General features: G+C 32.1%; 2 protein-coding genes across 2 annotated transcripts; one reads left to right on the top strand and one right to left on the bottom strand.

Moving 5' to 3' along the window:
- The first annotated feature begins 3,770 nt into the window (after positions 1–3,770).
- On the top strand, positions 3,771–4,358 carry LOC148253007 (uncharacterized). Its single transcript, XM_088208509.1, has 2 exons — positions 3,771–4,033; positions 4,121–4,358. Exons 1-2 carry the CDS (start codon positions 3,771–3,773, stop codon positions 4,356–4,358), a joined length of 501 nt encoding a protein of 166 aa, XP_088064635.1.
- A 543-nt stretch (positions 4,359–4,901) lies between these two features.
- ACHT2 (atypical CYS HIS rich thioredoxin 2) lies at positions 4,902–14,014 on the bottom strand. Its single transcript, XM_088207641.1, has 4 exons — positions 13,755–14,014; positions 11,509–11,691; positions 5,632–5,796; positions 4,902–5,252 (listed from the first exon to the last, which is right to left on the bottom strand). Exons 1-4 carry the CDS (start codon positions 13,935–13,937, stop codon positions 5,115–5,117), a joined length of 669 nt encoding a protein of 222 aa, XP_088063767.1. The 5' UTR covers positions 13,938–14,014; the 3' UTR covers positions 4,902–5,114.
- Positions 14,015–16,162: the final 2,148 nt, after the last annotated feature.

The raw sequence follows: 16,162 nt of genomic DNA, 5'->3' as shown, positions 1-16,162 counted from the left end.
AAGTATTTTACCACTTTCTTTCCGTACGATTTACTTAAAGTGTCATAAACAAAACTTGATTCAAGAAAACTCAATTCTCACATTCAACTTGAAGGAATGAGGTTGAGTAAAACACAAGTGAAATACGTGAGAGAATGTTATTTTTTAACTAACCATTCTTTACAGGTTTTTACAATAACTTTATACAATATTTCAGCTAATAACATTTTCTCAAATAAAGCAGAATTGGTGAAACCCTAACATAAGAAGCGTCTGATTCGAGGACAAATCATTTTTTAGGAGGGAGGGGATAATGTAAGCAATGAAATGGAAAATAATATCTTTAAAGGGAGAATCAGGTAAGAGGGAAGACTTCTTCATGGTTTAGGAAAGATATGAGTGGCCTCTTTACTTCTCCTAATTTCTCTACAATTAATTATTATATTTTCATTTAAAAATGAAAGATCCTATTTAATCTATTCTAATCAAAGTTTTCTTAATTCTTATTATTTTTTTATTCAAGATAAGATTTAGTTTTCTTGTATTTTCTATCATTAATTTGGGAAATTTATTTCTTTGTAATGCACATGGCCTATTTTATAAATAGGTTTTCAACTCACAATTGTAATCAATCAACTTTGAGAATAATAAAACTATGAAATTTTCGTTTTCAATTAATTAGATTTCGTCAACCTTGTTGTTAAGTGGGAATTGATTTAACTTATCAAGATAAGTTCTTGTAGCGTTTTATCAATTTTCTTTTGAATTGATTTTTAACTTATCAAGTTCGTGTTTGAGCCATTCTTAATCAATTCAAACTATCTTAATTACCTTGATTGATATTCATATGTTGAATGTCAATCAATTAGAGATAGTTTGTTGAGGATTTTATGATTCTCAAAACTAATGTTATATGGAGGATTTTTTATCACGTTAATTGATTCTGGATTCTACATCATTTAGTATCAAAGTTTAGACTCAAGATAAATCTTACTATCTTGCACTTTTATCTTTATATTTTTTTTTGTTCTTCATATTTTAAAAAAAAATATTTTGCATCATTTCTTACACATAAAAAAACAAAAAATATAATATTTGTATTATTTTTCTTGCACTCTAATTTTTTTTTTCTTTCATTATGTTCTTGTTCCATTATATCTCTAAGTAATTAATTGCACCTTAATTACTTAACATTATACATAAAACACACACTATCTTCATCTGTGTGTTTGAACTGTTACTTTTAAAATTATTTTACCACTTTTTTTCCGTATGATTTACTTAAAGTGTCATAAACAAAACTTAATTCAAGAAAATTCAATTCTCACATTCAACTTGAAGGAAGGAGGTTGAGTAAAACACGAGTGAAATTAGTAAAAGAGTGTTATTGTTTTACTAACCATTCCTTGCAGATTTTCGCAATGCCTTATATAACATTTTAGCCAATGACATTTTCTCAAAAAAAAAAAATAGAATTGGTGAAACTCTGACATAAGAAGTGTCTGATTCGAGGACAAATTATTTTTAAAGAGGAAGGGGATGCTGTAAGCAAAGAAAGGAAAAATAATTTCTTTAAAAGAAGAATCAACTAAGAAGAAAATTTCTTCCTAAACCATGTGATATCTTAAAGGAAGAAAAAATCAAATCTAATTCCTTAAATAATTAATCCTCATATTTTAGGAAAGATATGAGTGGCCTCTTTGCTTCTTTCATGGTCAGTCTTAATTAACCATATTTACTTCTTCTAGTTGTTTCACAATTAATTATTATATTCTCATTTAAAAATGGAAGATCTAATCTGTTCTGGTCAGTTTTCTTAATTTTTATTACTTTCTCATTTAAAACAAGATTTAATTTTCTTGTAATTTTTACCATTAATTTGGGAGATTTATTTCCTTATAATGCATATGACCTACTTTATAAAGTCTTCAATTCACAATTATAATCATTTAATTTTGAAAATAATAAAACTATGAAGTTTTAGTTTTTAACTAGTTAGGTTTCGTCAACCTTCTTATTGAGTAGGAATTGATTTAACTTATCATGGTAAATCCTTATGATATTTTATCAATTTTTTTTTTTGAATTGATTTCTAACTTATCAAGTTCATACTTGTGGCATTTTTAATCAATTCAAATTATTCCAATTAACTTGATTGACATTCACATGTTGAATGTAGATCAAGTAGGGAGCATTTGTTGAGGGTTTTATGATTTTGAATACTAATATTATATGCAAAGTTCTTGATCAAGTTAATTGATCCTTGGTTCCGCATCAATGCATGTCAATATTTCCAGAATATGTTCATCGAAGAGTCTTCCTAAAGACCGAAATTGAATAACCTTTATTTTTAACAAATTAGATGATTTAGTCATCTCTCAATTGGAAACTCGGTTTATTGAATCTAAGATATATGATTACCTTAAAAGTTGTGAGGGTGATAAAACACCGAGTCCATACAGTTTTAATATGAAATTTCTCTAAATATTTTAGGGTGTTGTCAAGGATGATACCATGGAATTGTTCAAAAACTTTCATATGAATTCCTCATTTGTCAAATCTATTAATTCCACATTTATGGTTTTGATTCTAGAAAAGAAAAATGCTTCTAACATTAAGGATTTTTGCCCAATTAGTTTGGTTAGTTGTATTTATAAGCTCCTCTCAAAAGTGTTGGCGAATAGATTGTCTGAAATCATGGGTTCGATCATTGGGAATAACCAACAAGCTTTTGTCTATGGACGTCAAATTACAGATATTTTTCTTATGGCAATAAAATAGTTGATGATGTTATAAGAAATTAAAAAAAAAAAAAGCGTTTTATGTAAGCTAGACATGGAGAAAGCTTTTGACCATATCTCTTGGGATTTTATTGATCATATGCTTGAGAAGTTTGGGTTTGGAATCAAATAGAAATGCTAGATTCAAGGAATGTATTATAACAAACTTATTTTGCTGTGATGATCAATGGAGGCTTGTCAAAATTCTTTAAGGCTTCTAAAGACTTAAGGTGAGGTAACCCCTTCTTCCCTTTATTATTTATCATTGACATAGAAGCACAAAATAAACTTGTATTGCAAGCTCGATCCTTAGGAATGTTAGAGGGGCATTCTTGTGGTCAAAAATAGTCAGCAAACAGAATTTTCTCATTTATTCTTTTCGGATGACACTTTCTTCTTTTGTCAAGCTAATGTCAGAAATATTATGCATCTTATGTTTTCAGGCAGTATCTAGTCTTAAAATCAACATGGAAAATCTAAATTAATTATGCTTGGAAAAAATTCTGATTATGATGATTTTCTTACTAATATACTTGGCTATAAATTTGTTCATCTTCCCTTAAAATATTTGGGTTTTTCTCTTGGTGCCAACTATAAAGACAACATTTTTCGGGAGCCAGTTATTAATACCTTTCAAAACATGTCGGTTTACTGGAAAAGTAAATATTTATTCAAAGATGGAAGATTGACTCACAAAAAATATATTGTCTAATCTTCCTATCTATTATCTTTCAGTGCTCACTATACTTAAGAAAATTGTTAAACGTCTTGAATCCATCCAATGTCGTTTCTTTTAGGAGGATGATGATTTAAATAAAAAGTTTCACTTGGTAAACTGGAAATAATTGAAAAAAATTACAAATTGGTGGTATTGGCCTCAAATCCATTACTGGCCTCCACAAAGATTTACATAAAAAGTTGACTTTGAGGTTTTGGAATGACAAAAGCAGTCTTTAGAAGAAAGTTATTGTAAGTAAATAGTTTGACAGTGATGTGTATAATCTTGCTACTATGGACAAGAGTCCATTCGGCCTTAGTCTTTGGAAGAGCGTTTGGAATTCTAGTATGCTTGTTCTTAACAACTCCAAGTTGGTGTTTGGGAAAGGTGATAAGATACGTTTCTGGCAGGATGTTTGGTGTGGTCAAATGAGTTTTCGAAACCAATTTCCTTATATTTATACTATTGCTAGAGTCAAAACTATGCTCATTGAAAATGCCTATGGGGTTTTGAAAGATTGGGAAATGGTGGAATATGAAAACCTGTTTCGTCTACTGTCTACTATCAAAACTGGCACTAAAACTGCTAAATTAAGCTAGAATTCATGCAAGAAAGACTCCTTTTCTATTAAGTCTCTATACAGGAATTTGACGGACAACAATGCTTCTACATTTGACTTCTCCTATAAAATTATTTGGAACTCTCTCGTTCCACCTAGAATTTCTGGCTTTGCTTGGGAAGCTGCTATGGGTGCTATTCTTAAGCTTGATAATCTCATGAAAAGAGGAATTGTTTTGGCTAACTGGTGTACTATGTGTAAACAGAATATGGAGTCGTACAACCATCTTCTCCTTTGGTGCCCATTCTTCTACGAACTTTGAACAATGATTACAATTGTTTAGTATTTTTCTGAGTCATTTCTGGGTCTGTTAAAGGCTGAGTTACTTGGTTGGGAAGGCATCAAAATGAACAATAGATAACTTAGAGTTATTCCCCTAACAAATCTTTAGATTATTTGAAAAGAAAGGAATTGTAGGATTTTTGAAAGCAAAGAATCTAATTTTGCTATTATCAAGGATGAGTGGCTTCATTTTTTTGGCTCCACTGTTTTTTGCCACAACCTTAATTTTTTTGATAATCTAGATACCATTGTAGATATACTTAAAGATCTGTAAATTTTTTTTTTTCTTGTACATGAGTTATGCCCCCCTGGCGTCTTATTTATATCACTACTAACTTTTATCTCAAAAGAAACCCAATAATTGACACTTTTTTCTTGCTCCTCCTCTTACATGCACCATGAATGAAACTCCCACTCTGAAGATCCAACATATCAGGCACCAATAAAATATTCTTTACAGAACATCGTCTTAATCAGTACTCCATAGAGGATTCCAGAAAGCAAAAATCTAGATACTTAAACATTGAGAAAAAGAAATTTCATTTCCAGTCGAGGTCTGAAGCTAAATACATCACGCGCCTGCACAGAATTTAAAAAGAATGCAACCATAACTGCTAGCTATTCTTTTACTGGAAAAATACCAACATAATCACAAATTAGTTGTTGATATCTAACAGTGGAAGATCATTAGCTGAGATATATATGGTACTCAATGTCAAAGGATAAATGCTTAATTTTACGTTTCAGTTGACCCAGATAGTTTGTCAACTGGAGCAGAGACAGATTCAAGACTTAGATCTCCAACCCCCTTTGGTGGACTCCTACTGCAATGTTCTGTGTTGTGCATTTCAATTGCATCTTTTATTTTCTGAAACTGCAGATAATTTGGAAAAGAATCAGATGTATAACAAGCTAAGCCCCAAATCTTATCTATGAGTATTACATGCATATAAGCTAAGATAAATTTACATTAAAGAAACAAAAGAAAAAAGATTTCAATAGTCCGCTTGTTGAATTTCTTATTCAACAGGTCAATAAAGGTCCTTTTGATGAATACTGTTCGAATAGGCCAATGGAGGCATGTAGTTCTAATACAATCATGACATTCTACCTTGTCTCCAACCAACTTAAACACAGCTGTTTTCTCTAACTTATCAATGTTCATTGTAGAATAACCCCGAGGTTTTAAAGTAAGTATTAACAAATCCCAGCAGGCTTGTAGGAGGGAGGTATAAAGACCATAAAGTACCCACCTTTGCTAGTGAACATGAGAAAGATTCAAGTTGTCCATGGGCCCCACGATAAAAGTGGAAATAAGGAAGCACCTTGACATTCAAACTTTTGCACATAGGCTTGTTCTCATCAAAATTGACTTTCAAGAATAGTATTTCTGGGTGTTCTTCAGCAGTTCTGCAGAGCTGAAACATGCATTGCAAGAAAATATCAGGTCAGCATTGTGACAATACTCAAAGAACAGGTTCAGGAATAGTATCTTGATAGGTAATATGTTATTTTTAGAAGTTTTCTCTTCAAGCAACAATCACCTGAGATATCAGGAAATAGTCTTTTTATTTCCTCTTCAAGATTTTCTTTTTTTTTTTTTTTGAAATAATTTCCTCTTAAAGATTATTAATATACTTTAACAAAGAAGGATAGACAAAACCGAAAAGGTCTGTAACCCTTGTTCCAGTTGAGTGAATTAGATGCCACCCAGAATATGTTGAGTCTGTCCAGTATCAGTTACCTGAAGCCTTTCAAGCCCAATATATATATATATATAGAAGTGAAGAGTTTTGTGAATGGAGAGTTTTGTGAAGAAATTCACTTTTTTTCTCTCTTATTTCTTTCAGGCACCAAAGGGTGCTTTTTATAGAAGAAAATTGGCATCTTTTCCGGAATGTGAGGAAGGGGGATAACAGATTTCTATTGTTACCGTGCCACCTCACCTACTGGAAATATTCTACTCTGTATAACAGAATAGAGAATAAGAAATACCTAATTTATTACAGCATTTTCTACATTCCCCCTCAATCTAATTTACATGTATATATTAAGTAAACTTAGATTGGATACAATATTATCAAATATCTGTTTTGGTAGTGCTATTGTTAGGATGTCAACAACTTGTTGATTGGTAAGGATGTGCATTAGAGCTATGGTTCCATCTTCAATCTTTTCTTTAATGAAATGTCGATCTATCTCTACATATTTGATCCTGTCATGGTGTACTGGGTTCTTGGCCATACTGATTGTTGATTGATTGTCACACCATATTTTCATAGAAATATCAATAGATGCCTTTAATTCTAATAGTATTCTTCTCAACCATATCCCTTCACAAATTCCATGTGCAAGTGCTCGAAATTCAAATTCTTTACTATTACGGGATACTACAAACTGCTTCTTGCTGCGCCATGTGACCAGATTTCCCCACACATGTGCAGTAACCAGAAGTGGATCTCTTGTCGGTTATCGACACTGCCCAATCAGCATCAGTAAAGACTTCAATATCCCTATTTATTTTCTTTTGGAAAAATAACCTTTGACCCGGTGTCTTTTTTAGGTACCTCAAAATTTTGTACACGGACTTCGTATGTATTTTTAACGGTTGATTCAGGAATTAACTTACTATACTAACTACAAAACTGATGTCTAGTCTTGTGTATGCCAGGTATATTAGTTTCCCGACCAATTTCTAATACTTCTCTTTGTCAACATTCTTCTCACATTTTGTAGATCTCAGTTTCTTTGTTGGATCCATAGGCGTATCTACAGATTTACAACCAAGCATTCTTGTTTCTTTTAGGAGATCCAGGACATATTTCCGTTGTGATACAGAAATTCTTTTCTTAGACTGAACAATTTTCATACCTAGGAAGTACTTGAGTATTCCAAGATCTTTAATTTCGAATTCGTTGGCTAGAAACTCTTTAAGTTTTCGAATTTCTTCAATATGATCTCCTGTGAGAATAATATCATCTAAATACACAATCATAATTGATCTTTTACCTGAGATACAATGTTTGACAAATAAAGTGTGATCTAATTGACATTGCTCATACCCAATATGTTTTACAACTCTTGTGAATCTGTCAAACCAAGCTCTTAGGGATTACTTGAGTTCATCCAGCAATTTCTTGAGTTTATAAACCTTGTGAGACTAATCTTCTACTTCCAAATCTGGTAGGATATTCATGTACACTTCTTCTTCTAGATCACCATTCAGAAATGCATTTTTTACATCCAGTTAACAAAGGAGTCAATCAAAATTTGATGCAAGAGAGAGTACCACCCTTATTGTGTTATGCTTGGCGACTGGAGCAAATGTCTCCTAATAGTCTATATCATAGGATTGAGTGAAACCCTTAGCCACAAGGCATGCTTTGAGTCGATTTACACTACCATCTGGGTTGTACTTGGTCGTGAATATCCATTTACATCCAACTGGTCGTTTTCCTGAAGGTAGCTCAAACAATTCCCATGTCCCGTTTTTCTCAAGAGCACTAATCTCTTCTTGAATAGCTATTCTCCACTCTAGTATTTGAAGAGCTTTATAGACTGTCTTTGGTTCCGGAGAACTGCTATCTAGTTTGCTCACAAATGCATGATGTTTTAGAGATAAATTGTCAAATGATACATAATCTTGTATGGGATATTTTATGCATAATTTGGCACATTTTCTCACAGCAATAGATAAGTCAATATCAGTAGCAGAGTCAGTAACAAGTACCTCATTACCTGTTGATTCCTGAACCAATGGAGTGGGTACGAATTCATGGCAAGTCCTGGTTAGTTTCAGTACTTGTTCCCCACGAACTTTATTCCTTCTAGTATAGACATGCAGCTCATTTACTGCAGGTAGTGTACACTCAGTTTCTGCTACAGGTTCTAGTTCAGGATCAGACTTTAGAGGAGGTGAATTTTGTGGGTAGATGGAAGGGATGTTAACATCCCACACTTGATATTTCTAAGTAGAATGTTCCTCCTGAATATCAATAATGGGATAAAAATGCTGGTTCTAAAAAAAAATGACATCCATTGTATTATAGAATCGTCATATATCCGAAAAAAAGTATTTGTATCCTTTTTAATTCGATGAGTATCTAACAAAGATACACTTAAGGGCTCTTGGGTCAAGTTTCCCCCGAAGATGTGAGTGGATATGAACGAAGATAGAACACCCAAAAACTTTAAGTGACAGTAAGTGTAAGATATGTGAATCAAGAAAGTTCTGAAAGAGAAGATCATAAGGTGTTTGAAAATGCAAAATACGGGAAAACATTCAATTTATCATATAAGTCATAGTGAGTATTGCTTCTCCTTAAAGGAACTTAGGAACATGGGTAGTGAATATAATGGATCTGGCAACTTCAAGAATATGTCTGATTTTTCGTTCGACTACACTATTTTGCTAAGGGGTGTATACACAAGAACTTTGGTGAATAATGTCATGTTCCTCAAAGTATTTCCCAAGAGTGGTTTCAAAATATTCACAGGAATAATCAGTTTTAAGTATCTGTATAGTGGTATGAAACTGGATTTGGATTATACTATTGAATATTTTGAAAATGGCTCCTACTTCCGATTTTTCTTTCATTAGGAAGACCCAAGTAATTCTAGTGTGATCATCAATAAAGGATACAAACCACTTATTTCCGGATATATTGGTGACTCTACAAGATCCCCAAACATCACTGTGAATTAATGCAAACGGTTTGGAAGGCTTATATGGCAAACTTGCAAAAGAGTTTCGACTATGTTCAGAGATTTGACATACTTCACATTGAAACAAAAGTAGATTTTTATTCTAAGGAGAACATCTTTTGTAGATACAAAAAGTTTGAATGACCTAAGCAATAATGTCATAATATGATATCATGATCATTATTTAATTGACTCACAGAAACAGAGTTAGTACATACTACCGTTTGAATTTATCTTCCAGAAGAGTCTGTTTGAAGAAGATACAAGCCTGAGCGCATCCTAACATTGCCAATCGTCCTTCCCGATTTCAAGTCCTGATATTCACACATTTTTTAAACAAATTTAGCAACATAGTTTAGATCACCAGAAAGTTTGCTAACTGATAGTAAATTGCAGTCTAATTTTGGTACATAAAGCACTAAATGAAGGGTCAACTGTGGTGTTAAAACAATGGAACCAGTTCCAGCCACTCTGAAGATTGACCCCTCTGCAATTTTAATTGTGAAATCCTCATCTGATGTTTTGTAATTGTAAAATAGGGATACATTACCCGTCATATGGTCTAATGCTCCAGAATCAACCACCCATGTGTCCTGTTTTGACGAACATGTTGTCAAACCAATTGTTGCTTTACCTTTTTGTGCCACTGAAGCACACACGGGCTGAGTAGGTAAACAGTTTTGCTTGAATAATTGTTGAAGGACCTCCATTTGTGCAGCATTGAACGGACTGCTTTCTGCAACATTTTCTTCAATAGTGGAAGCAGCAATATTTTCTTGACGGTTTCTATTGCTCTCTGTTCTTTTGGCCTTATTCTCATTGGGTTTCCCGTGCAACTTCCAGCATTTCTCGCGGACATGGCCGAGTTCCCTGCAGTGATCACAGTATGGCCTTCCCTTCTTTCCACAGGAATCAGACCGCGTGGTGAGTGCTGGGGTACTTTCGGCATAGTAGATAGGCTGAGCTTCTCCCATTATCACCTGTCTCCTGCTCTCTTCTCTCCGGATTTCCACGAACACTTCTCGGATGCTGGGTAGTAGTTTCATTCCCAATACCTGTCCACGAACCTCATTCAGACTTTTGTTGAGCCCCATCAAGAATTTGAAGATTTTTTTCTGTTCTACAAAGAGTTTGAACGTCCGAGCTGATTTGGACAACTCCATTGATGCTCCTCAAAAGTATCCAGTTGCTGCCAGCTTCGGGTTAGTAAACTAAAGTACTAAGTAACAGAAAACTCACCCTGACGCAGCTCATGGAGAGTCGACTCCACCTCGAAGATAGTGAAGACGTTATATTTGCTGGAGTACGATTCGTGAGCCGCTTCCTAGATTTCCTTTATTGTTTCATACAGCATGAAGTTCTCACCAATGTCGAGCACTATTGAGTTAATAAGTCACGACATTACCATGTTATTCTCTATTTTCCAGACGCAGAAACTTGGATCGCTGGTTGCGAGAGGAACAGTTTCACCTGTGAGGTAATCATCGCGGCCCTTGCCGCGAATAAACAATACGACAGAGGTTGACCATAGAAGGTAGTTCTGTCCATTCAGTTGGTGCCCCGTGATAAACGATGATGCCTGCTCAACTAGGTTGTGGTTTGGAGTTGCGGGAGGTAGGAACCCGAAGAGACTTCGGGAGAAGAGGAATTGAGTTCGTCTGTGGTCATTTGAATTCTGGCTCAGCTGAAGGAAGCTCTCGGATCATAAATGGCGCTCTAATACCATGAAGAGTTTTGTGAATGAACAGTTTGTGAAGAAATTCTCATTTTTTCTCTCTTATTTCTTTCAGGCACCAAATGGTGCTTTTAATAGAGAAAAATTGGCATCTTTTCCGGAATGTGAGGAAAGGGGATAACAGATTTATGTTGTTACCATACCACCTCACCTACTGAGAATATTCCATTCTGTGTATTGAATGGAGAATAAGAAATACCTAATTTATTACAGCATTTTCTACAATAAGAAGTTATGAAGGGACAATCCGAACAACAAATACCCAAACTTGCAGTGATTTCTGAGTTTGCTACTTTTGTTACTAGTTACAACTAACTACTATATCTATAGGTAATTGGTTAACATATAAAAATAAAATAAAAATAAATAAACAGCTATAGGACAGCACGAAACACTTGGTTTTCCACCTTATGGATTTTCCTTTTTCTATTACTAATGTACCTTTCATGCTGCAAAGGAGACTTCTGCAAATTGTAGTTTGGCAACTTTTTGCACTATATCAAACAAACTCTTAATCCTAGCATGACAGACAAAAAAAGAAAGGAAAAAACAAACACACACTGCCATCTTGTACTTACATATTGGATTATTTACTGGTTATTCACATAGTGAAATAATGATGGGTTAGAGTCTATAACCTAAAAAAGTTAATATACCATAAAGAAAATAGTAACTAACAAAGAAGAGATACCTTGGGAAATAATGCTCGGCAGGAAGCACACCAGGTTCCATAGAATTCTACGATAACTAACCTATCTCCAGCTTCACTTAAGGCACTTAAAAATTCTTGAGTAGAATGAATATCAATCATATTAGGTCCAGCATTCTTCTCCCACCACTTTGGTTGGTTGGTTTCAGCAACAGTTGCCTGTGCCTGTAGCAAAAAGTCATGACAGAAAAAAATATATTAGCAGTAACAAGGTGGGATAGCGTGCATCAAAACATGCAAATTCTCTTTAGCAGAGACCATGACAAATCAGTCAATGAAGTTCATTAGTTTTCACATGCTTCAAGTTTAAAAAATGATAAAATTATTAGGGGATTGATAGTAACAGCTATTTACAGGTAAATTTGTTATTTATAAAGGTAAGTATCACTTAGAAATCAAGATACAGGAAGTTCCAGTCGGAGAAACAAAGCTGAGGAGATATGGACAAATTTGGTCCAGGCCTTTTGGTAATGCAATTCATTTCAGACCTCACAACTACAATTAAATTCATATTTAACAATTACAAGCTAAATTCTCAGTAAAGATCACCACTTAACGCTATATTTGTCACAAAATATTCAAAATATTAACTTCATGAAAATAGGAATTAGAAAAGTAGAAATAAATTAGAATTAGAATGCGGATAATATTTTAGTTCTATTTTCACTTCAAGCTATACGCTTTTTGATTAATTAATTAGCCATACTTAGCCAAATAAAAAATTAGAAATCCATCTTCAAGATTTTGAAGGTAGGAGAGAACTGATTTGGACATTAAAATTGTAGTCATATTCTATACATCAAGAGCAATATAGTAATTAAGAAAATAAATCTGAAAGGAATCTAGTTGAAATTAAATCAATGGGCCTTTAAGGTTTGTTCCCAAGTAAAGAAGAAAAGTTAATCACGAGAAATACCCGAGGATTTTTTGGAAGGAAAGAAACTATAGAGCTTTTGAGCATAGGTTAAGGGATAAAAGACTACATTACTTTGGCTTTATTTTGTTTGTTCATGACATTATTAGCGATGTGAATTTTGAGAATGCATTGACACTCAAAAACACTTGTAAATCTTTTGTAAATGAGTGGTATCCCCTTTTAATACCTTGTTAATATATTATTTCACACTCTTTATTTCAAAAAAAAAAAAAAAGAGAAATTTCCAAAACTGAGAGCATAATATTATTGTTAAATGAAATTTAATAACGAATCACTCTGTTTTATTACCCCCAAAAATGGCTGATGCATCTAACCGACTGCTATAAATCCTTTAGAATGATTGAACACAATTTATATTCAACATTTATAGATCATTTAGTTCATCTCCCGATTCTTTCTTAGCTAATTCCAAGTTGCAATTTTTATATTAATCTTGATATATTATTGTGACAATTTTTTGTATTTAAGTTACCTCCAGGAGCCCCAAAGTGAGAATCGAACTTTTGTACCAAACAATTCAAGTTGTTTTTTTTTTTTCTTCTTTGCGAAATAAAGTAGGTCTGATGATAATCTTGACATAAAAAATCATGTTGTCACTGTAAATACAAATTACTAAAATAAAATGATAATTACGAAATAGCAAGAAACAGAATGGAAAACGTAGCAAATGGGACCTTAATACCAAACTAGAGATCTGAAAAGATGAAATAAGAAACATTCACTAAAAGTCTCATAATCAATCCTAAAATCAAAATATCAAAAAAAGAAAAGAACTAGAACCTAGAACAGCCTTTATGCTGAGACTGAAAACAAAAAAGTTGTAGTGAGTGGGAACAATTACTAGCAAGAGGAAGGAAGCAAGAAGTTTCATAATCTGAATTAGTGAAACATTATATAGACCCTAAACAGGTTAATTTCTTGTTATTGCAATTCCCATGACTATTGAGTACAAAAGGTAACGAATAGTCAACACTGAAGCACAAAGCCCAAAACTCGCCGAAGCTGCATCAGCAAGGCACCACTAAGCCAAAACAAGCAACATCACAAATCTTTACAGGCGTCACCAAGTTTCAGCTCAAATTTTGCACAGGAAGCTCCTAATATACATTGATTATTTTTTTCCTAATTTTACTCTAGCACCGATCCTTTGGAGCATAAACAATAAAAAATCGCTTATCTATATGAAAAGCGAACTCTTAAATTGTTTCCAGAAACGAGCTCTCATAATATGACCGTAATTTGAACAATACGTACATAGATTAGAAAAAATTAAAATTAAAGAGAAAAAAACCTTGAAAGAGAGCAACTGCTTCCTGGTTGCAGAAGAAAAACGAGCAAGACCACGAGAAGAAGAAAGCGAATATAATCTCTTATCTACATTGAGATTGAGTGGCAGACGCGGTTGCAGAGAGTTCGAAGTGGAGGAGCGAAGTGAGTGAAACGAAGACGAAGATAACGGAATAACATCTGCCATCTACAGATTGAAAGGGGGAAAGAGAAACAGATTCTTATTTTGTTTTCTTATTTTTTTTTTTTTTTTCCCGATTAGAAAGAAAGATTCAGTGATTTTAATTAGGAGAAATCAGAAATTTTCAAAAAATAAAATAAAATAGGAGAAATCATAAATTATGGTACGGTCCTGATGCTTCCACGTATGTGTTGTAATTTTCTTTTTGGTAGCTGTTGACCGGTCACCCACGTAAGTGAAGATTATGATTGGATGCCTCTTTTTTTTATAGTTTTTATTATTAGTTTTAACTTTTTAGATTCTTAAAAAAAATTTAAAGCTTTTTAAATAGTAAGATTGATAGTTTAGATTATAACAAATAAGTTATAGATAATACAGTTTAAATTTTATTGGGTATGATTTACACTCAAGTTTTTAATTTAAACTAATTCAATTTTTCAATTAAAATTTATTAATGGTGTTTTGATGATACGTGTTCAAGTTCTATGCTACAACTGAATAAAAAAATTAATTCAACTTTATTAATAAATATGTGATTTTTAAAAATATAAAAGTACAGCACAAATCAACTGAGAATCATATGTTTCAACTGTTCGTAACCTTTGCCTAATTTTACAAGTTAATTTACATTACGTTTCGAAAAAAAATAATAATAATAATAATAAATAATGTACAGAATATAAACAATATGTTTCACTGTTTTGAAAGAAGAGTAAAGTATATGCTTTTAAAGTAAAATAAGTGTTGGTCTACATATCTGGAGGGAGAGATAAATTAGATTTTTCAAAATTTCAAACTTTCAAGTAATTACTTAATAATCTTTGTATGTAATATATGCCTTAAGAAAAAGAAATTTCTTTGTATAAATATTTTTACTAATGATATCTGTGAAATGTATGAATAATTTCCCTTCACTTTGTATTCAAGTCCCAAAAAGATGAATAATAATTAATAATGATTATATTTATGAATACTAATCAAAGATTTTGCTTTACGTGCAAATTCCCAAATATATATGAGTTAAAATGAAAGATAAAGCAATATCGAGTAATATATATATATATATATCAAGTTTTAAGAGAGAGTGCAAACTTAGTTTCTAGAGATTCAGTCCACCATTTGTACTTGTATCATTTTTCTGAAGCCAATTACTTGAATTTTTATTATTTTATTTAACTTCTTAAAAAATAAGGTAGCTTTTCATAATGTTTAACTCACTAAACATTTATTTATGTTCAATACAAGAATCCTCAACAAAAATTTTTCTAATCTTTACTTATAATACGTAAAAATGTAAAAAAAAATTATAATTTTATTTTTTCAAATATTTTATTTATAAATAAAAAGGATTAAGGAATGCTCAAGAAATGAAGAAAAATATATTGTCATTTTATTTAAAATTTTAATATATTCATCTAATTTGATCTTATAAATCATGTCTTTTGACAAATTTATTTTAAAACATGCATTACTTTTTACATATCATTTAGTGTTGTCCCGATTCTAAGATAATTCAAGAATAGAAGATGAATTAAATTTTTTAAAATTTTAAATAATTACCTAATAATAAATTTCTACAAAATTATCACTATATTTCTAAGTGAATCTCATTTTAATAGTTCATTCATTATTGTTTTCAAATCTAATTTTTGAGAAATAATATTGGGTTAACTTTTAAAATTAATCTCTACTTACCCAAGTATAGGACAACCCTAGGGATTGAATTAGGTTATTAAAATTTTCAAGGCTTTTGAGCAAATTTCCTAATTTCTTCTTTTATGTAACATTCGATAAGTTCACTTATAAGAAAATATGTATAAAATTATTTGAATAATAGTGAAATATGTTGGTTTTTCTGTCCAGCCCACAAAGGCAACTTAAAAGGAAAAAAGAAAAAAAATAAAAAATTAGAGCTGTAAGTTTTTTAGTAGTGGGAGCAGTTTTCTTCCACACAACATATATATATATATATATATATATATGCTACACATAAATCGAAAAAGGAGGGCAGCACAACAGCATCAAAAAAGCAGAAAAATTTGGTTCTCTCACTCTCACGCACGCAAATCGAGAAGGAGAGAAATACTTCCTTTTTAGAAAAAAAAAAAAAAAAAAAAAAAGAGGAGCAAAAAGCAAAACATATTGTTTTTTCTCTATGCACGAGGAAGCAGAAAAGAAACACTTTGTTTGGTTACATGCATAAAAATTGAGACAGTAATTGTTGACAAATA

The sequence above is a fragment of the Carica papaya genome, chromosome 7 (genome assembly GCF_054855325.1).
Source record: "Carica papaya isolate Zhongbai chromosome 7, ASM5485532v1, whole genome shotgun sequence".
Taxonomy (NCBI): Eukaryota; Viridiplantae; Streptophyta; class Magnoliopsida; order Brassicales; family Caricaceae; genus Carica; species Carica papaya.
The sequence above is the reverse complement of the archived record's forward strand: the minus strand, read 5'-3'. Positions and strand labels throughout refer to the sequence as shown.

Coding starts and splice junctions, on each gene's coding strand:
- ACHT2 (XM_088207641.1), bottom strand. CDS start 13,937: ATGGCAGATGTTATTCCGTTATCTTCGTCTTCGTTTCACTCACTTCGC. Junction 11,692..13,754: donor AGCAGTTGCTCTCTTTCAAG/GTTTTTTTCTCT, acceptor TTTTTGCTACAG/GCACAGGCAACTGTTGCTGA. Junction 5,797..11,508: donor GCCGAGCATTATTTCCCAAG/GTATCTCTTCTT, acceptor TGCATGTTTCAG/CTCTGCAGAACTGCTGAAGA.
- LOC148253007 (XM_088208509.1), top strand. CDS start 3,771: ATGGACAAGAGTCCATTCGGCCTTAGTCTTTGGAAGAGCGTTTGGAAT. Junction 4,034..4,120: donor GAAAACCTGTTTCGTCTACT/GTCTACTATCAA, acceptor GTCTCTATACAG/GAATTTGACGGACAACAATG.